General features: G+C 42.8%; 1 protein-coding gene across 2 annotated transcripts in view; it reads right to left on the reverse strand.

Moving 5' to 3' along the window:
* Positions 1-21,226, reverse strand: part of RCAN3 (RCAN family member 3) — a 38,077-nt gene extending 16,851 nt beyond the window's left edge. Inside the window, exons 1-2 of one of the 2 annotated variants that reach the window (XM_010802530.4) lie at positions 21,022-21,226; positions 6,726-6,980 (exon numbers count right to left, since the gene is read on the reverse strand). In XM_010802530.4, coding sequence (XP_010800832.1) covers positions 6,726-6,920 — 195 coding nt within the window. In that variant the 5' untranslated portion in view covers positions 6,921-6,980; positions 21,022-21,226. 2 annotated transcript variants of the gene reach the window in all.
* Between the last annotated feature and the right edge of the window lie 256 nt (positions 21,227-21,482).

Consider the following 21,482-nt stretch of genomic DNA (forward strand, 5'->3'; position numbering starts at 1 on the left):
AAATCACATTCAACATCTGTTTTGCAGCAGCTGTCATGGAGGCAGCATGCCCCCCGAGTGGTGAGAGCAGCTCCACCAAGCTCCTTCCTGGGAAACGACCCTCAGCTTCTCAGCGTCAAGCGCACTCGCCTGGAACTGGGTCCGTGAGCATCTGTGCTTTACCTTAATTTATTTTGTGCATCTGTTAGCAAGATTGCCCCAAGGAACTGCTTTTCTGCTTTATACCATTTCAGCTTATAAAAGATTTCATAGGAAAACTACTTTCAGAGAGAGGGGGAAAGTAGACCATTTTGGCCTACAAACACACCACTTTCATATTCATTGGAAGGACTGATGCTGAAGCTGAAACTCCAATACTTTGGTCACCTGATGCTAAGAGCTGACTCCCTGGAAAAGGCCCTGATGCTGGGAAAGATGGAAGGTGGGAGAAGGGGACGAAAGAGGATGAGATGGTTGGATGGCATCACCGACGTGATAGACATGAGTTTGAGCAAGCTCCGGGAGTTGGTGATGGACAGGGAGGCCTGGCGTGCTGCAGTCCATTGGATCGCAAAGAGTTGGACACAACTGAGCGACTGAACTGAAATGAAATATAATAAAAGGTTAAAATTGCATGGGAAATGATAAACTCAAGAGTTCAGGATAATGGTTATCTCTGGGAGAAGAGACAAGAGGCTCAACTGTATTAGTAAAATTTTATTTGCTATATTGGGTGGGCCTGTGGTTTTTCTTTACATTAGTCTTTACCTTTTCACACAACCTAGAAAATGCCCCCTTTTTGAGAGGTTGAGATAGTGCCTCCGCACAGGAAGAATCACCAAACTTGGAAGTCATTAGCCTGTGTCTTCCCTGGGCTCCTAGAGAAAGTGGAATCCAAGGCAAGGGCACACACAGGAAGCTTGTTTTGGGAAGTAACCCCATGGGATAAAGTTGGAAGACGGAAGACAGGTTGTCCTCCCGTCCAGGTTGTGTTACCAAGCTGGTCACCTCTGTGAGCAACGGGGGCTTGATCCTGTGAGGAGCCCTGGAAGGAGCCAAGGAATTGGGGGCTGGAGAGTCAGAGAAGGAGGGACTTACTCACTGGCTTCAGCCCCACACTGGTCAAGGACTGCCCTGTCTACACGGCCAAGCAACTGCACAGGCAGCAGAGAAACACTGAGACAAAGGCAAGATGTCCCCGTGCCATGCAGGACAGCTGCTGCCAGCTTACATCCACACACAGCTGAGTGCTCTGGCAACAAGTGGGGTGCAAGCGTGGGCCAACAGGACGTAACGTAGGGCATGAGAGGCGCCCATATACATATCAGTTCAGGTCAGTCACTCAGTCGTGTCCGACTCTTTGTGACCCCATGGACTGCAACACGCCAGGCCTCCCTGTCCATCACCAACTCCTGGAGCTTACTCACACTCATGTCCATCGAGTCGGTGATGCCATCCAACCATCTCATCCTCTGTCATCCCCTTCTCCTCCTGCCCTCAATCTTTCCCAGCATCAGGGTCTTTTCCAATGAGTCAGCTCTTCCCATCAGGCAGCCAGAGTATTGGAGCTTCAGCTTCAGCATCAGTCCTTCCAATGAATATTCAGGACTGATTTCCTTTAGGATGGACAGGTCGGATCTCCTCTCAGTCCAAGTGACTCTCAAGAGTCTTCTCCAACACCTTACATACATATATACATACACAGTACACGCATGTGTACATATTCTATACATATGTACAAAAGCATGCTACAAAGAATAATCAACTCAAGAAAAATGGGAGGTGGCAGTTTTTGATTGTGATAAACATAAAATTTTAACCATTTTTAAGTGTACAATTCAGAGGCATTAAGTATCTTCGCACTGTTGTACATAAGCACTATCCACTAGAACGTTTCATCATCCCAAATTGAAACCCTGTACTCATAAACTGTAACTACTGACTCCCTACTTCTCATAGTCCCTGGCCGTTACCATTTACTTTCTGTCTCATGTAAGTGGAATCACACATTATTTATCCTCTTGTGCCTGGCTTATTTCACTGAGCATATCTTTCAAGATTTACCCACAGGATCAGAATTTCATTAGTTTTTAAAGACTGGACAATATTCCGTTGTCTGTATACACTGCATTTGTTTATTAATTTATTCACTGATGGGCATTTGAGTTGTTTCCATATTTTGCCTATTATGAATAATGCTGCTGTGGACACTGCTGTACACATATATAGTCAAGTCTCTGCTTTCTTTTGTGTATAAACCCAGAAGCAAAATCATGGGATCTACGATAATTCTATGCTTAATTCTTTAAAGAACTGCCATACCATTTTCCACAGCAGTCACAGGATGTTATGTTCCCACCAACAGTGCACAAAGGTTCCAGTTTATATGCTCGTCAATGCTTGTTTTCTGTTTTTATGATAAGCCATTTTATTGGGTGTCAAGTATCTCATTGTGAAGTTGATTTGCATTTCCCTATTTGTGATGCTGAGCATCTTTCCTGTGGTTATTGGCCATTCATACATCTTCTTTGGAGAAATGTCTATTCAAATCCTTTGCCCAATAATTGGGTGTATATACCCAATTTGGTTTTTGTTGTTGAATTTTAGGAGTTCTTTATATATTCTGGGTATTAATCCCTTACCAGAGATATGATTTGAAAACATTTTCTCCCACTCTGTCGGCTGCCTTTTCACTCTATGAATAGTGTCAGTTGATGCACACATTTTTAGTTTTCATGAAGTCCTAATGTGTCTGTTTTTTCTACTGCTGTCTGTGCTTTTGGTGTCCTGCTGGAGAAATTAATGCCAAATCCAATGTCAGGAAGCTTTCTCTCTATGTTTTCTTCTAAGTTTATAACTTTAGCTCTTACATTTAGGTCTTGAATCCATTTTTAATTAACTTTTGTATACCGTGTAAGGTAAGGGGCCATCTTCATCCTGTTGCATGTGAATTTCCAGTTTTCCCAGCATTATTTGTTGAAAAGACTGTCCTTTTTCCATTGAATGGTCTTGGCATTCTTGTTGAAAATCATTTGACCATATATGCAAGGATTCATTTCTGGACTCTCTGTTCTATTTAACTGGTCAATATGTCTACCTTTGGGGGAGGCTTTCTTTTTTTAAATTAATTAATTTTTTAATTGATAATTGCTTTACAGAATTTTGTGGTTTTCTGTCAAACATCAACACGAATCAGCCATAGGTGTACACATGTCCCCTCCCTCTCGAACCTCCCTCCCATCACCCTCCCCATCCCACCCCTCTAGGTTGACACAGAGCCCCTGTTTGTTCATCTTTATGCCAATACCACACTGTTCTTTTTTTAACTGAGATACAATTGACATTAAGTACCACACTGCTTTGATTACTATAGCTTTGTATTAAGTTTTGAAATCAGAAAGTGTTTGAGTCCTCCAACTTTGTTCTTTTTCAAAATTGTTTCGGTTATTTGGGAGTCTCCTGAGAGTCTATAAATTTCAGGAAGAGTTTTCCTACTTCTGCAGGAAATATCTTTGGGATCTTGACAGTGACTGTGCCAAATCTGTAGATTGCTTTAGGTAGTACTGACACCTTAACAATGTTAAGTATTTCAACCCACGGATGTGAATATCTTTTCATTTATTTGTATTGTCTTTAATTTCTTTCAGCAATATTTTGTAGTTTTCAGTGAATAAGTGAAAAACGGGTTCTAAAAGCAAGCTCAATTACTCTGTTACTCTGAAACGACTTGAATAGGATTTCTTTCAGCTCTAAACTTCTATGATTCTCTAGTATTTAATCTAGCCTTGAAGTTAACTAAATTTTTACTAATTCTTGGCCAGAATGGTACTACAGATTCAATTAAGTATTTACTCAAACTGTGTTACCTTCCAAGCACTGTTAAAAATACAGTTCACTAAATAGAAACATTCTTCCTTTGAATCTCCCCTTTCAATTTCCAGATTTAAAACAAATCAGTTTTCTCAAAAGACTTACTTCTTCTGGATTGAACGTTGTAATTAGAACATTTAGCAACTGATTAGGAGAATCAGAGGATTTCAGTTAACTTCTAAATATCATTTATTTTTCTTAAGTAATATGTTCTATTCATCTTTAAATTGAGGATATAGAAACCAGATGCTCGACAGGAAGATTTGTATCATGTATATGATTACACAGACCAGAGAAATTTGGGCCAGTGTATCTAAAATCATAATTTCAGGCTAAATCTCCTACGTACTACTGAACCTCACTCAGCTCGGTACGTCTGTCTTTCCATCACAACTCTGTATCACTAATCCTCAACAAATATCTTGCAGAATCCATTCATTCAACCTAAGAGGTGTTGCTCTGTACTAGGCAACTGTATTAGATGCTAGGTATCACTGATCAAAAAGCAGGACCAGGAGAGCAAGTAGAGATGTCCTAATATATCCCAACCTTTGTCATTAGAAAAACAAATCCAAAATCGTACGGTAAGTAGGTCAGGAGAAACAGTTTTATGTACAAAGGGTAGTGCTTTGTGAACAGACTAATGTAAAAGCGACACGCATTTCTTTATAAAGTCAGGTTCCAGCTGGAGTGCTGCTTTGCATCAACATTTACCAAGATCCCTCAGACACACAGATGTAAAGCAGAAAGAAGAAGCACTCCAATTTCCCCCACCATAAAAACCTAAATTAAATCTTGAAAATCTCTCATGTTCGTATCAGAAGGCTGCTTAATTTTTCCTTATTTTAAGAAAGGGAAAACTGGGGTTAAAAACGACAAGTCAATAACACTGGAATGAATTCCAATCTGTTATAGAAAAATTAGGTACTAAACCTGTTGTGCTCTGGACTGAGCCGCTGATTAGCTGAGCACGTGGAAAAAAGCTAACGACCAGGCTGCTGCAGAAACAGAAATTATGAGATAAACTTTTCCTGTGGCTTCTTTTTCTTACAGTTTACTATATTCTTTACTTTTCCTCTGCCACTTCACACCATTTTCAAGAAGCACTGGTGAAAATGTAGAGCCAAAATCCAGCAGTCTAAAATGAAGATTCAGTTTTAGCTGACAATGGTCCCTGTGTCACTCGGTCGACCACTCAGAAGAGGGTAAAAGCTCATTCCAACAATTACAAAGTTAAAAAGAAACAAACACCTTTTCAAATCAGGAAAAAACGAAAATTCTTTTGAAAATAAGGCATTTAATTGGAATCAGAATTATTCTCCCCGTAATCCAAGAGAGGTATTTTTTATTTTGCTTTGTCTTTTGCACACGTGTGGACAACCTGCACAAACAGGTTAGCCCAGGAGAAATTAAAGCAAAAGAAGACACTGACAGACGAAAACTACAAAGGGAACATTTAATTTTCCCTACACTCAGTACTTTCAAGCGTCTCTAACGGCATGAGCATTCCATTTTACATCAAATTACTTATCCTCTCCACTGCAGGGCTCTCAAGGCAGAACTGTTTAAGTCCCTACTCTAGCCCCTGAAGCCACTGGTACAGTGCCTTACACACTCGAGGCACTCAAGTATGTACTGAGTCAAACTATTCATCATCTCAAGTTCTGCTCCACGAGAGTCACCAGAAAGAAAAATACTTGGAAGACATAGATAACAAATTAAAAGGAAGCGTGGTGGGATTTTGAAACAAAGTCTTAGAACATGCAAAATTCATACCAATGGTAGAAATATTTTATTTTTGTGTAACTTAAGATCTACAGGCTTTTGTGAGGCCACCGTGGAATGAAACGCACACACACATTCTCTTTTTTTATAGGTAAATAATGAATGAACCACAGAGTAGACATCTTCAAAACAATAAATAAATAAACTCAATCGTTTTGCCCTGGGCAGGCTGCAGGAAGTAAGAAAAGAAATACCGAGAACTCTGTTAAAATGAAATTACTGTACTCATACTCAGTCATTAGGTCGTGTCTGATTCTTTTCCAATCCCGTGGACTGTAGCCCATCAGGCTTCTCTGTCCATGAGATTGTCCAGGCCAGAAAACTGGAGTGGGTTCCCATTTCCTCCTCCAGGGGATCTTTCCTACCCAGGGACTGAACCCATGTCTCCTGTATCTCCAGCAGTGGCAGGAGGATCCTTTACCACTGAGCCACCTGGGAAGCCCCAAATGAAATCATAAACAGTCCTAATTATGTTATTAGCCTCAGAAAAAGGCTTAAAGTAAGTTTTTCTTTTGTGAATTTACTACCAAGTAATAAGAAGTGAGGCTAAAAGTCACATAGCTTTTCTTTAACCACAAGCTACAAAAATGAATGACTGAGTGTATCAATGGATGAACTTGTTAAGACTTCATTCAGCATTCACCATAAACCAGTGCTTCTCAAAATGTTCGTGGGCTAGGACTGGATTTTAAGCATTTCCTATCTGTTGCAGGCTGATATTCTCATAAAACATAATAAAAATGCCAGAAGGCTGAATCTTTGAGACCTGATGGACTGTAGCCCGCCAGGCTCCTCTGTCCATCGGATTCTCCGGGCAAGAGTACTGGAGTGGATTGCCATGCCCTCCTCCAGGGGACCTTCCCGACCCAGGGATCGAACTTGTGTCTCCCTCATTGCAGGCAGATTCTTTACCGTCTGAGCCACCAGTGAGCCCCAAAATGCCAAAGCAATGTCTAAAGTTTGGTGCACGCTTCTCTACCTGCCATGGACCAATAAAAAACTTTGCAAATAGGCCGCCATCAACTGTTTCCCCGAATCCACACACATTCAACACACTACCAAAGGCAGAGAAAGCTAGGGTGTATGCCTACCTTCTGCTCCGGCACCTCAAACACTGCTTCATGGACTCTGCAAGCAAAAAGTGAGGTAGGCAGGTCACTTAAATCCATCATCTCTTCCAAGTCATCTTCATTTTCACCAAAAACCATCTCTTCTTCCTCTTCGTGGTCAGTGCTGCAAAGATCTGACTGGCTATCATTCCACGAATTCATAGTGTCCCTCAGCATTTTCCTCTAAAAGCAGGTCTTCTCTGTTTTTAAAGTTCAAAGATGTCTACCAGGCATCAACTGTTTAAAAAAAGAGAAAACAACAGAGATAAGATATTGAAGGTTCAGTAAGGTTCCAATTAATCCTCAAGACAGCAATTCATCAAAGGAGGCAATTTTATTCAGGAAAGATCAATCAACGTTGAAATCAACTCATCACAGTCCTCAGCAATGAATTCTATATATACTAATTTGATTTGCTTAGCATATTTTACATAAGATATTTCACAAGCAATGACTTATTATGAAAAAAAAAAAGGCTGGACATTTTATAGTGAAATGAGGTGGCGGGGGTGGGTGGGAATAATATAAAAGGAGATACTATCAACATATACATCAGTTTACAAGCAGGGGGAAGGAAAATGTGAACCAGAACCTCCTTCGCAGATTTGTTTGGGATTTAGGTCCACAACACTTGGCAGAGCAGAAGAAAACCCTCACAGATTCACTCACCATCTGCACCCTGAATATGGCCTGCAAAGAGCTGACTTCACCTTTTTTAACCAATCTGTTCTTTTGAATATACTCTCGAAGAACTAAGTTACACAGAACCGAAAGCTCTATATAAAGTCAGTCTTCGTTAATATCAGCAATATTAACTACAGGCAAAATCTGACATAGAAGACAATTTTAAAAATGTCCTTTCTCTGAATGCTTAAAAATAAATCACTTTACCAGCATGGAGTGGATAGTGTCCCCCTGTTAATAATGAACAGCGACTGCCTTATAAGACTGTTTTTATCCATTTTTATCTCTTCTAATGAACTGCACGAGACACCCACCAGGCAGGTGCCTTGACATTACACACTTCAAGATGCTGGAATTTAAGTCATTACCTATCAGGCACAAGAAAATTAAATAAGCATGATTACTACTACCTCTGCCAAGTCGCTTCAGTCATGTCCGACTCTGTGTGACCCCATAGACCGCAGCCTACCAGGCTCCCCCATCCCTGGGATTCTCCAGGCAAGAACACTGGAGTGGATTGCCATTTCCTTCTCTAATGCATGAAAGTGAAAAGTGAAAGTGAAGTTGCTCAGTTGCGTCCAACTCTTAGCGACCCCATGGACTGTAGCCTACTAGGCTCCTCTATCCATGGGATTTTCTAGGCAAGAGTACTGGAGTGGGGTGCCATTGCCTTCTCCGATTACTACCACAATATTACCTAATTTGTGATTTTTCTCTTTTCCTTTTTTTTTAAATATACAGCATGTTTCAAATTTATTTGATTACTCTCTTGCCCACAAACCCCATCTAAGGTCATGATGTCTCTTTAAATGAACTGAAAGTCACATAAAGTGGAGTCTCAAGCCAGCATTTACCTGAAAGAGAAAAAAAAAAAAGAACCAAAAGGAGCATAACCAAGTGGCTTCCCATCTCAGGTTGATATAGTTTCCCTTTTTTGTGAAAAAGACCTAATTCCACGTATCTAATATTTTTCTTTTTCACTGTTTTTTTTTTTTCACTTCCTTTGAATTACTAACTTCTTCCCTGTGGTGTTGGTCTCCCTCTGTCTTGGGGGAGAAAGTTCCTTCATTAAATTCACATGGTAAATCTACACTTCCCAGGATCCAGATTTTTCACATTCTAATCTGGGTCTGACACATTTTCCAATTAAGATATACACACTTGAATAAAAACAAAGGCAGGACCTTGAGGGGAGCAGAGAAGTTTCTTAATGAGGTCATCTGTTTTAAACAGCAGTTGATATGAATCAAAGATAAAAAAGCTCAGGGACCAAAGATCAATTATAAACCAATGTGGGGTAGGCAGTGATGAGTAAAAGCCCAGACCATGAAAATGCTTTGAATCTCATCTTGGATGGAAAAGCTACTTCCAGATTATAGCTGCCCCAGCCGAAGGAAATGAATCAGAATCACCTTGTCATCAGACATTGCTGGACCCCAAACAAACAGAAGGGCTCTGCAGAGCCTTCCATATTTGCCTTAGTGGTTCTCAGACTTTAATTAGCACCCTATCCCTCTGCTGCTACTGCTAAGTCACTTCAGTCGTGTCCGACTCTGTGCGACCCCATAGACGGCAGCCCATCAGGCTCCCCCATCCCTGGGATTCTCCAGGCAAGAACACTGGAGTGGGGTGCCATTTCCTTCTCCAATGCATGAAAGTGAAAAGTGAAAAGTGAAGTCGTTCAGTCATGTCCGACCCTCAGCGACCCCATGGACTGCAGCCTTCCAGGCTCCTCCATCCATGGGACTTTCCAGGCAAGAGTACTGGAGTGGGGTGCCATTGCCTTCTCCGTGATTTTTCTCTTTTATTTCAAAGAACATGAAGTTGCAAATAGATTGCTTACAAAGAGTACAATATAGAATGTTAATTATGGGGAAAAAATAGTGATTTCCCCCCGTTATTCCACTGTATCAATCAGGAAAGGCTAATTCTAAAAAGTAAATCTTCACTTGTTTTTATAAACATTTTCCAAATGTATACTGAGTGCTAGATACAGGGAGCTATGAGATGAATAAAGCATGATTCCCATCCTCAAGGAGCTCCACCCAGCAAGAGTTTCTCCTCAACGACACCAACCACCTCAAAAGGATCTTGGCACCTACACATTTTTTTTTTTTAATTTGGCTGCACTGGGTCTTGGCTGCAGCATGAGAACTCTTTTTTTTTTTTTTTTAATTGGAGGATAATTCCTTTACAACATTGTGTTGGTTTCTGCCATACAACAACATGAATCAGCCGTAGCTACACATAGGTCCCCTCCCTCTTGAACCTCCGTCCCACCCCTATCCGATCCCACCCCTCTAGGTTGTCACAGAGCACCTAGTTGAGCTCCCTGAGTTACACAGCAACTTCCCACAAGCTAGCTATTTTGCATATGTATATGTTTCTGCTAATCTCTCATTGCCCCCTCTCTCTCCTTCCTCCCGGCCCCCGCCCCCACCCCGTGTCCACAAATCTGTTCTCTGTGTCTGCGTCTCTTTTCCTGCCCTGCAAATGGGTTCGTCAGTACCATTTTTCTCAATTCCATGTATATGTGTTGTTATATGGTATTTTTCTCTTTCTGACTTACTCCTCTAGGTTCATCCATTCCACTAGAACTGATTCAAATTCGTTCCTTTTCACAGCATGTGAACTCTTGGTTGCGGCATGCGATATCTAGTTCCCTGACCAGGGATCAAACTTGGGTCCCTTACATTGGGAGTACAGGCTCTTAACCATTGGCTCCTATACTTTTTTTTTTTTCTTTAAACATAAATTTATTCTCTCACTGTTTTAGAGCTCAGAATTTTTTCCCCCTCTTTGGCTGCCCTGCACAGCATGTAGGATCTTAGTTCCCTGACCAGGAATCGAACCTGTGCCTCGTGCATTAGAAGCACACAGTCTTAACCACTGGACCACCAGGGAAGTCCTGCCTCCTATAGTTTTAATGTATTGGTCTCCACCCAGTCTTTCTTCTTCCTTAGCAAACATACTTCTACCCGAGTCCCTGCCCCCACCCCGCCCCAGTTTTGAAAAAAGAAAAATCTTCCATTTGGAGTCTGCCTGCCCCTCAATCCACCTCCCTCTGTCTCTGCTTCCCCTTTTTTAGAGGCGTCCTGGAAAGAGGAATCTCCTTGACTCCCATCACTCCTGAATTTTGGGCAGCTGGACTCCTGCCACCACCTTCCGGCTGAATTGGCCCCGAATGGACAACAGCAGCCTCTTGGGGTTGGCACCTGCCTCTGGGCAGCCTCTGGTCCCACCCATCCACAGTGGGATGTCTCTGTGCCCCCGCCTCCCAGCTCTCCTTCCTCCTCATCTGTCCTCAAAGTGGCTCCTCTCTCTCCACTCACCCTTTACAACTCTCTCTCCTTGAGGTTTCAACCCCATCATCTTCGTCATCTTACTCTTCCTGAGTGCTTTCATCCACGCCCCAGCATTTAACTACACCACCACCAGTGTTTCTCAACTCTGCTTCCTGCTTCCCTGTGGTTCACCCGCATGACATGTGTCTATCAAGACCGTCTCTCGCTTCCGACAATTATTCTTAAGCCAGGAAAGATGTCACCGAAGTGAAGGGGGAAGCAGGATCTTGGGCACTAGAGGGGATGGTGGTTTGAAAAACAACGTGACCCTGAGAGATTCTAATCTGCCCCCAAGTCCTTCCTGCCTTTGCACACGGAAAATCACAGGTCTGTGTGAGTTACATACCTGGACTCCGCCTCTCTCTCCTGAGATCTAGACTTGCAGACTAGCCTTTTTATCTTTCCACTGAATATGCCTAACTGGGTAGCCCACAGGCAACTACAACTGTTTAAAACTTCTTCCAGTAGATTATTGTGCTGGACATCTCCAGTCTGGAAAGGGGCCTGATAGGGGGCACATGGTACCTCATTGTGACTTTCATTGTAACCTTTTCTTCAAGACCAAGTTGTGTAGGGTAGTCTGTAGCTTTCACAGCACTAAGTTCATTTCGCTGTTACAGTACTTACGATTGTTTGTTTACAAATCACTCTTAGCTACCAGAGCATAAGTGCCTTTGAATCCCTAGTCCCTGGCCCAGTTTCTAGCTCACAGTATATGCTTAATAAGGATTGCTGAATGAAAGCAGACAGCGTTGTGATACGGCAGCACAGACAAAGGAAAATTTAATTCTGCGTGAGGATGAAAGACAGCTTCTCAGAAGAGAATTTCAGCAAGAAAAGAATGGGGTGCATTCCAGGCGAAGCCAACAGTCCATGGACAAAGGTGGGGAGACAAAAAGGTCAGCAGGCACCAAGACAGGAGGTCTGCCATGGCCGGAACGGACCACGTTTGGTGGGGATGGCGGGAGACAAAGTCAGAAAGGTGGGTTCGGGCCGGGCTGCCTTGAAAGCAGGGTTGCAGAGTTCTGACATAGAAATTAGTCAAGTTTAGGGCTTCCCTGGTGGTCCGGTGGTTAAGAATCCATTGCAGGAGACACCGTTTAGATCCCTGGTCCATGAAGACTCCACACGCCGCAGGGCAGCTGACCACGGGCGCCACAACTGCTGAGCTGCACTCTAGAGCGGAGCTCCCCAGCTACAGAAGCCACCACAATGAGAAACCCACACCCCACAGCCAGAGAAAGCCCGTGCGCAGCAACGAGAGCCCAGTGCAGACAAAAATAGATAAAAATTAAAAAATTAGTCAATATTAGCATGGTAGTGAAGGTTTTAGGCAATTTAACTTTCAGTGTGACTACAAGTGGGTGGTCTTTTTATCTTATCTTTTAAGAGACACTAATGCTTTATTCCCCACCCCATTAAGAGGAGGCAAGGAAAACACTGGGCCTGGTTGGAGAGTCAGGGAGCTCCAAATGGCTAGATTTTAAAATTTGAGAAAGTCAAGCTATGTTTGGTAAGATTTTCTATTGGTCTCAAGTACCTTCTTCCAACCTCCAAAAAGAAGAAGAAAAAAAAAAAATCAGAGCACAAGAAACAATCCTTCAGCTGACTTAAAAAAAAATTCTTAGAATGTTACACCTTCATTTCCTGTTTTCTACCTTCATTTCAGGGCAACTTTTTCTTTTGATATAATTTCAAACAGAAAAACTATAAGAACAGTACGAGAAATTCCTGTATACCCTTTTCTAAGAGTTACCAACTACTTAACATTTTGGCCCATTTAAAAAATCATTCCCTCATTTTTTTATATACACGTTTTTCCCTGGAACCATTGAGATTAAGACAGTATTGCTCCTTTCACTCTCAAATACTTCACTGTATAAGAACAAGATCATTTTCTTGTATAATCCACAGTTCAATTATCAAACCAAGTACTTTAACAATGATATAACACTGTTATTGAAATCAGAGTCTATTTTCAAGTTTTGCCAGTTATTCGCTATAACTTACATAGGTTATTTTATAGGTATTTCCCCTTCAGTTTTTTTAGATAATTGTTAAATTATTTGCCTTTCATCAAACATTATTTCAATAATCTTTATAGTATTGCTACATTTTCTTCACTTATACATTAGTGTATATTTGATACCGTTTAAAAGGATGGATTAATGAAATCCCATAGTAACTACAAATAAATCTGAACAATCTTTAAATACATATCTCAGGAAAATTCGGGCTCAATAATCAGAATTTTCTAGATTTAAACTCTGTCTCCTGCCCCGAGTACTCCTGACCCAGGGATGGAACGCACGCCTCCTGCGTCCTCCCCTGGCAGGTGGAATCTTTACCACTGCACCACCCGGGAAGCCTGCCCCCAGGACTCAATGTCAGGCACGTTAGTGCGCCTCCTTTTCTGTTTCCTCAACTATAAAATGGGGGTAATAAATCCTTATCCAATAAGGATATTAGAAGCACTAAATCAGAGAATATATGCTGGGTGCTCAGAATGATGCTTTGCATACAGTTGGTGCTCAATAATCAATTATTTTTACATAGGCATAATCTATGCCAACGTATTTTTGGGTGGAAAGGATCCCAATAATATCAGAAATTTTGATGGAACTGATATTAAAATTACAAAATGAGAAAAATACACACCCAAATGATCTAATGCCAGGGAGCAAAAAGGACACAAAAATAAAGCTACAAAAACAAAACTAACACTTTGAATCATTTCAAGAAAACTGTTCAGTGGCAGCTATCAATAAAACCAGCTCCAGAGCAACCACTGGTGTGGTGATATAGTTCCAATATGAAATCATGTAAACATTTAAAAACAGAGAGCTAGCTGAAAAAGTCCATGGTGCACTTTTCAAGGACCTCAAAGAACTTTATGTTGTAATTCAGTGCATGCAGTATTAGAGACATCATCTTTCACCTGATGGTTCTCTTGCTGAAGGCCTGCTGTGAGATTTTTTTTTTTTTGGATATAGCTTAAATCAACATTGTCAACCATTTCATAATTTTCTGATATCACAAATGCAGCTAGATGTGAACAGAGATATGATCAGAATCAACCAGTGGGAAAAACAATCTTAGCACATCTGTAAAGAAATCATAAGTTATTTCAGCTGGTACTTAAGAAATAGCTTGATTTTATTAAGAAAAAAATTTACAGAAGTACACTGCTTCAATGTTGATATTACTGGAGTCTGTTAACTCTGCTCCACTGCAACTCCTACAAGACTAAGGTGTCCCTCAATTTCCTAACTCAGGGAAATATGGATCGGAAAGGGCTAGACCAATATCCATCAGCTTTTATAAGCAAAAGTCTGTGGTAATCAGGGTTTAGCATCATCTGCAGCACAACTGTAGCTGTGGCTGGCTTCTGGCAAATTGTTTCCTCATGGAAATATCAAATGAGTGGAAAACTCCAAGTAGCATGACCATCTGCTCGGATACAAGCCTTGTGACAAAAGTAATCATCAAGGGAAAATGTCAAGCACGTGAATCTGACTTTGCATTTTAAATTCTGATCAGGAAAAGGTAAATTGCTCTTTCAGGATTAAATAATAATAATAATTTTTCAAAACAGTATGCTTCTCAGCTTGGTGAATGTTTAACATACCTTAGCTAGATGCAATTTATTATTTTCTGATGTGATCAATCAATACTGGAAGCAAACAAATACCTCATTTCCAGCTCCACAAGTGCCCTGCTGAATAACCTGGGAAAAGTCATCTGGCTTTTTGAGTTACATTTTTCCTCTCAATATAAAATGAGGAAAATAATCAGAGATGATGTTGAACTACTAGATACCTTTTTAAAATTTCCATATTATAAGTTTAATTCCTTTTTTTTTTTCTCCAAAAAAAGAACCCTCTGGATTGTCAGTGTGAGGGTTTCAATAGCTATCCTGCAAAGCTGTTATCTTTCACTTCCTCCCCATTCACTGCTTACAGGCAGAAAATCTTACTCCTTTCTAGTAGTTGTGGTGAGGAAAAAAACCGGTGCCATAGTAAAGGTGAAAATTAGATTTTTGAATTTTGTATGTTTCAATGACCTGTGCCCGCTTTTCATATGTAATTCAGAAAGGGTCCTGTTATAATTACTGCAATGCAGTGAAGTACTTTCCAGCGGGAGAGAGAAGTAAGAATAACCAACTGGCAGAACAAACGAAGATAACTGGTTTTAAAGAATAACTGAAGTACAGATATAAGGACTGATGCTATTTCTTTCACAGCATATAATTCATTTCCCCTCACTATAACCTTTACATTCGAGGGGAAAAGTGGAGATCCACTGTCTGTCTGACCTTCACCTCCTGTAGTTCTCTGGGTCTAAATAATAAATGGCATTGAACTTTAGAGCTCCCATTATTTCACAGACTTCAGTCTAATGGATTTCCAAATCACCCTATTTTTCATGATGCTTTGCTGAAGTCTTTCAACCACTATATCCTCCGGCCCCATACAAAATCTGTACTCACTTGTAACATGCACATGTTTAAAAGTTTTACAAATGTTGTAATTCAATAGTGGAAAAAAAATCTTGCCTTCTCCAAAAGCACTGAGATCTCTTCCCACTCTAAGAAAGAAGTTTTGCTAACCCAGTAAAACATAAAGCTGACAGAGTGGCTAAAGAAGGGGACCTGAGTTTTCAAGCCTTTCACTGTCTTCCTGCATCAAATGTCCATTTCTAGAAAACCAGTACAAAATCGCCACCAAAAAGCACGACCGTCGGGTGATACACAAACATCTATATTCTGAGTCTCAATATTTTGTGTTTTATAATTTAGTATTTTGAACCACAACTAATGAAACAGTCTTAAAATTAATCATTTTAAATCCTATGTAATCACAGCTACAATGAGTCATGCGTGTGTTTTCCAACGGTTCTGACTCTTTGTGAGCCCATGGACTGTAACCCGCCAGGCTCCTCTGACCATGGGACTTTCCAGGCAAGATTACTGGAGTGGGTTGCCATTTCCTCCTCCAGGGGATCTTCCCGACTCAGGGATCGAACCTGCGTCTCCCGAGTCTCCTGCACCGGCAGGCGGATTCTTTACCAGGGAATCCCTCAATCGATTATCAAATAGTACATGTGAAACTCTATGAAATGCAGAGACTTCCAGGCTTCCGCGGTGGCTCAGCGGTAAAGAATCCGCCTGCCAATGCTGGAGACGTGGGTTCCATCCCAGGGTCGGGAAGATCCCCTGGAGAAGAAAATGGCAACCCACTCCAGTATTCTTGCCTGGAGAATCCCATGGGCAGAGGAGCCTGGTGGGCTACAGTCCATCGGGTCGCAAAGAGTCGGACACGATTTAGAGACTAAACAACAACAGGTAACTTTCAATAAGAGGGAGTTAATACTTTTGAGCACTGCAGTAAAGCGTCACGTTAAATAACTGTTAGTATCTGCAACAAGGACCTGAACTAGACTCCTAATCTCCTGAAGGAGATGATCAGATTTTGCACGGAAGCTGAGACAAGCAAGCTGAAAACAGACCACTACTGCTCTACTGGCCCAGGCAGCAGAAGGAAGCAGACAGACAAGTTTCAAGAAGTTATCCAACAGGTAATGCGATGGTTACCCACGCATCACTGAGAAAGGAGAGCAACAACAAAGATGGGCTTCCACCTTCTGGTCGCCCCGTTTTACCACCTGCCCCCCTTCTGCGTTCAGGAGCAGGTTGGACCTGTCAGCTTTTCAAAAGGTCAAACAGCTGTTGGGAGACAGACCCTTTCTATTGGTTGTGTTCTGCAAATACACCACCCCAGAGCTGTCAGAGAACACCCTGGGCGCGAGAAGGGCTGGACCCCGGAGGCAAAGGCGCAGCATCTCTGGGGTCTGGCGCACAGGAGCGCCCACCTCTCCAGGGCACAGGCGGACTGTTTCTTTCTTTTTTTTTTTTTTTGTAACTTTCCACACCCAGTGCACCCCAATCCTCCCCAGAGCCGGGTGCAGAGCCTGCTCGGAGACGCGGGCGCGGGCCCCACTTGGCGAAGCGGAGACTCACCTGCGCGCGTGGTCGCCGCAGCAGGCAGGCAGGTAAGGGAAGGAGAGGCCGGGGCTGCCAGACGGGCTACGCGGGAGCTCGGGGTCGCAAAGGGGCTGGGCCTCTGGGGAGACGGCGGGAGGTGGCCGCGGCTGAATCTGTGCGGCGCCGCTTGCCGGGCCGCCACGCCCTCGGCCCCGGCGCGAGCTACTCCCTGGGCGCAGGGCGCGAACCGCGACTGGGCGAGCTGGGCGGTTGGCGTTGGGCGCGCGCACCCGGCCCCGCGCGGCTCAGCTCCGCCTCTGGCGAGCGCGCTCGGCGCAGGCGCTCGAGGTCTGCCGCCCGGCAGGGGCGCGCCGGGCCCCGACGCCGACAGGAAGCGGCCACGCCCCTCGCGTGCGGCCGTGTGGGCGGGGCGCGGCCGTGTGGGCGGGGCGCAGCCGTGCGCACTTGGCTTGCATCCCCGGGTTTTCTCTTCCGCGGAGAGCTTGGGGGTCGGGCTGTCATGCTGGGTGCGTGGTGTTCAGGTTCCCCCGACGGCTGGACCTTAGGCGATATTTGCGTCTTGCATCGTGACCAAAAATAGCTTATCTCTCTATCTCTCTTTTTTTTTTTTTTTCCCTGTTTGGCCCCATTATGTCGATGGCAAGAATAATTAGTAGGAATATTACGAACATTTACTGCGAGCCAATTACTATGTACACTGCACCGCGTGCTTTGCAGGATTTACCTCACGTAACGTCGCAAGCAACGAACCGAACATTGTTATCCTCCTTTTATAGACGAGATGGGCTTCCAGGGGCTTAATTGCCCATGGAGAGACAGCTAGTTATGTGCGTGGCTGAGATATAGGTTGCATGGGAGTGCTGTGCCTTATTCTGGGCTCTGAGCCAAGGTGGAATTCTGGCGCCTTCTCACCTGCCTTTCCTCTCCACTCTCCCCTTCCTTCTCTCCATCGTATGTACAATACTAATAATATTTACATTTCTAATATTTTATTTCTTGTTTGCAAAACACTTTTCATGGCACAGTCTTTCTTGATTCTCCCTGAATTCTCTGGAAACAGTGGGGCATAATTATGTTTATTTTACAAATAGAAAGACCAAAGGCCTAAGCTGTTCAATAAGCTGTCCAAAGTTACAGTCTTAGGACTGAGGTTTCCTTTGGCAGGTTATTAAAAAAAAATCTCCCCCTCCTCCCCCCAGGCATCTGAGCCAAGCCTTGCAGGCAGCCTGTGTCTCCTTCTCTTAGTTCACAGAGAGGTAAACAGTGGCACAGAACAAGAAGGGAATTTATCTGAAGGATGTGAAATTAGAAGAAAACCAGTTTCTGATCTCTCACACATAGCCGCCTTTGAGGCAAAGTGAAGCAAATTGAGGGTCAAAATCAAGGAAGCCCCGCTGTTAGGCACTTAGCCTCTGGGTTCAGGGGACGGAAGGTTTAAGGTGTGTAGAATACATGGACCCAGAGACGCATACAGAATGAAATAAGTCAGAAAGAGAAAAAGATCTATTGTGTATTTATATATATACTCTTCCCCTTGAACTGCAAGGAGATCAAACCAGTTAATCCTAAAGGAAATCAACCCTGAATATTCACTGGAAGGACTGTGAAGCTGAAGCTCTAATACGTTGATCATCTGATGAAAAGAGCCAACTCATTGGAAAAGAGCCTGGTGCTGGGAAAGATAGAAGGCAGGAGGAGAAGGGAACAGAGGATGAGATGGTTGGATGGCATCACGGACTCAATGGACATGAGTTTGAGCAAGCTCCGGGAGTTGGTGATGGACAGGGAAGCTTGGCGTGCTGCAGTCCATGGGGTCGCAAAGAGTCGGACACCACTGAGCGACTGAACTGAACTGAATGAAAACCTACTACGTAGCAAAGGGAACTCTATTAGGTGCTCTGTGGTGACCTAAACTGGGAAGGATATCCAAAAAAGAGGGGATATATGAATAGTTATGGCTGATTCACTTTACTGTACAGCAGAGGCTGACACAGCAGTGTGAGACAACTATATTCCAATGAAAACAAAATAAAAATTAAAAAATAGTATGTGTAGAATATGTGTAATCTGTTAGATTTAAACTAAGGAAACAGGTTGCATTATGGTCCCAGTCACTCTTAACAATTGACCTGGCACTATCACAGAGATATGTCCAGGGGATCACCCCTCTGGCTTCCTGTTCATTGCTTCTGATGTTTCTACTGCTTCCAACCCTGCTGCCTTCTACCCCCTACCAAGTTCTCGCCTTTATACGCTTAAAAAACATCTACCAAGAGCCACTTCATCTGTTACAGTCCCCCTAAGAACTGCAGTTTTTCTTCTCTAAATTTCTCGAACACAGCAACTTCAACAAAAATTGAGTTTTTAGTTTAAAATGAATTTGGAAACTGCTGCACTCTGTACCCCTGCATGGGGATCCATTAATGCATCTTACCACAGAAATGGCTCTGAGAGATCCTAAAGTAAAAAGACTGGTTTATTGTTGTTCAGTCATTCAGTCGTGTCCAGCTCTTTGAGACCCCCAGACTGTAGCCATCCAAGTTTCCATGTCCTTTACCAGCTCCCAGAGCTTGCTCAAGTTCACGTCCATTGAGTCAGTGATGCCATCCAACCATCTCATCCTCTGTTGTCCCCTTCTCTGCCTGCCTTCGATCTTTCCCAGCATCAGGGTCTTTTCCAATGAGTCGGTTCTTCACATCAGGTGGCCAGAGTATTGGAACTTCAGCTTCAGCATCAGTCCTTCCAATGAATATTCAGGGTTAATTTCCTTTAGGATTGACTGGTTTGATCTCCTTGATGTCCAAGGGACTCTCAAGAGTCTTCCCCAGCACCACAGTTTGAAGACATCAGTTCTTCAGCACTCAGCCTTCTTTATGATCCAACTCTCAAGTCCATACATGACTACTGGAAAAACCATAGCCTTGAGATGGACCTCTTGGTCCGTCTAGTCAAAGCTAAAAGAGACTGATTGAGCCTTGTTCGACTCAGGGTTTCCCTGAGATATTAGGCCTTGTGCTGGGTACTAGGCTTATACAAATCTTCAGGAGTTCACAGGGAGGGGAGACCAATAAGCAAACAACTAACCGCAATACAGTTTTATATATACAAATAGAGACATTTGCGAAGTGTTGACAATGCAGAGGAAGACGAAAGCAGTTCTACCGGAAAACTGAGGAAAGACTTTGCATTAAGAAGTTATTTGAGGAGGAGTTTCCTAGGTGGAGAATATGGAAAAGGACATTCCCTAGAAATAGTGGCATATTTAGAGATATAAAGGTATGTCTTTGCATTGGTCTCTGGGATAAGTATTAAATATTAGTCAAAAGTTTTTTTGCATGTAATAAGCCACTCAAATTGGATTAAACAATAAATGGAATTCATTAACTCATGTAACTCAGAAATGTGGGCTTCAGGCATGGCTGGATCTGGGGGTTTAAAAGTATGACATCAGAATTTGATCTCCATTTCTTGACTCCATTTTCCTTTGTGTTGACTTCATTCTCAGGCTGTCTTTCCTCAGAAGATGGCAGAATGACTGCTAACAACTTCAAACCATATCCTTAACAGCAGAGAGGTTTTTTTCCCTCCATGCTATCAGTGAAAGTCCCAGAACTGCATTTTGTTGATCTAACTTGGGTTTCTTGTACATCATTAAGCCACTCTCTTCAGAAGGGGGATTGAATACTCTGACAGCCCAGATCTGGGTCATGTGCTAACCTCTAGAGCTAAGATGTGGTCGTGTGTGCACGTGTGTGTGCTCAGTCACTCAGTAATGTCTGACTCTTTGCAACCCTATGAACTGTAACCCACCAGGCTCCTCTGTCCATGGGATTCTCCAAGCAAGAATATGGAGTGGATTGCCATTTCCTCCTCCAGGGAATCTTCCTGACCCACGATGGAACTCATGTCTCCTGCATTGGCAGGTGGATTCTTTACCACTGAGCCACTGGGAAGCCCTTAAGGTGTGATCAGCAGCTCTTAAATCTCTGAGAACTGGGGAAAGGGGACTTTCTCTGTGACCAAAAAAATTTTTGGGGTTCCTTTATCTACTCTACGTTTTTTCTTCCTAATTTGTGTCTCTGGAGGTGACCTACATACACTGCTTCAATGGGTCCCTTATACTCTGGCTTATTGTTGGATTTATCCATAAAAGACATTGGAAGAACTCAGAGAGTTGAGGAGGATGAAGTAAGAGTATTATTGTACAGGACTTGCCCTTCTGAGTCATTGCAGGTTGGCTACATACCTCTACTGAGTCTTCTGTCGTGTGCCGCCCTTCACACAGCTCTCGCTCCTGGTTCTGGTAGATTCTCCCTTCTATTCTCCTAGAAGTGGTGGTATTAATAGCTCCCTTCTGCTGGCAGTCTTGGGGTTTCATCCCATCATTTCTTCCTGTTTCCCTTAACCCTGCCCACACATTTGTACACACCCTTTACCAAACTCAGCTCAGATTAACCTTCTGCTGGAACTTTGACGGTTACACTCACCAAAGATAATTCAAGTTTTTATTACCCAAAGAAAGGGAAATGAGTAAAGATCAGGCAACAATGATAAGATGGCAATACTGGTTTGGTGGTGTTATTACAATAAGGCAGACCAGAAATGATGGTGGCTTGGACAAGGAAGTGGTAAAAAATAGTATGTTCCTGGTGATATTTAAAGGCAAAGTTAACAAAATTTCCTGATGAATTAATGCAAGTTATCAGC

This window comes from Bos taurus, chromosome 2, assembly GCF_002263795.3.
Source record: "Bos taurus isolate L1 Dominette 01449 registration number 42190680 breed Hereford chromosome 2, ARS-UCD2.0, whole genome shotgun sequence".
In the NCBI taxonomy this organism is placed as follows: Eukaryota; Metazoa; Chordata; class Mammalia; order Artiodactyla; family Bovidae; genus Bos; species Bos taurus.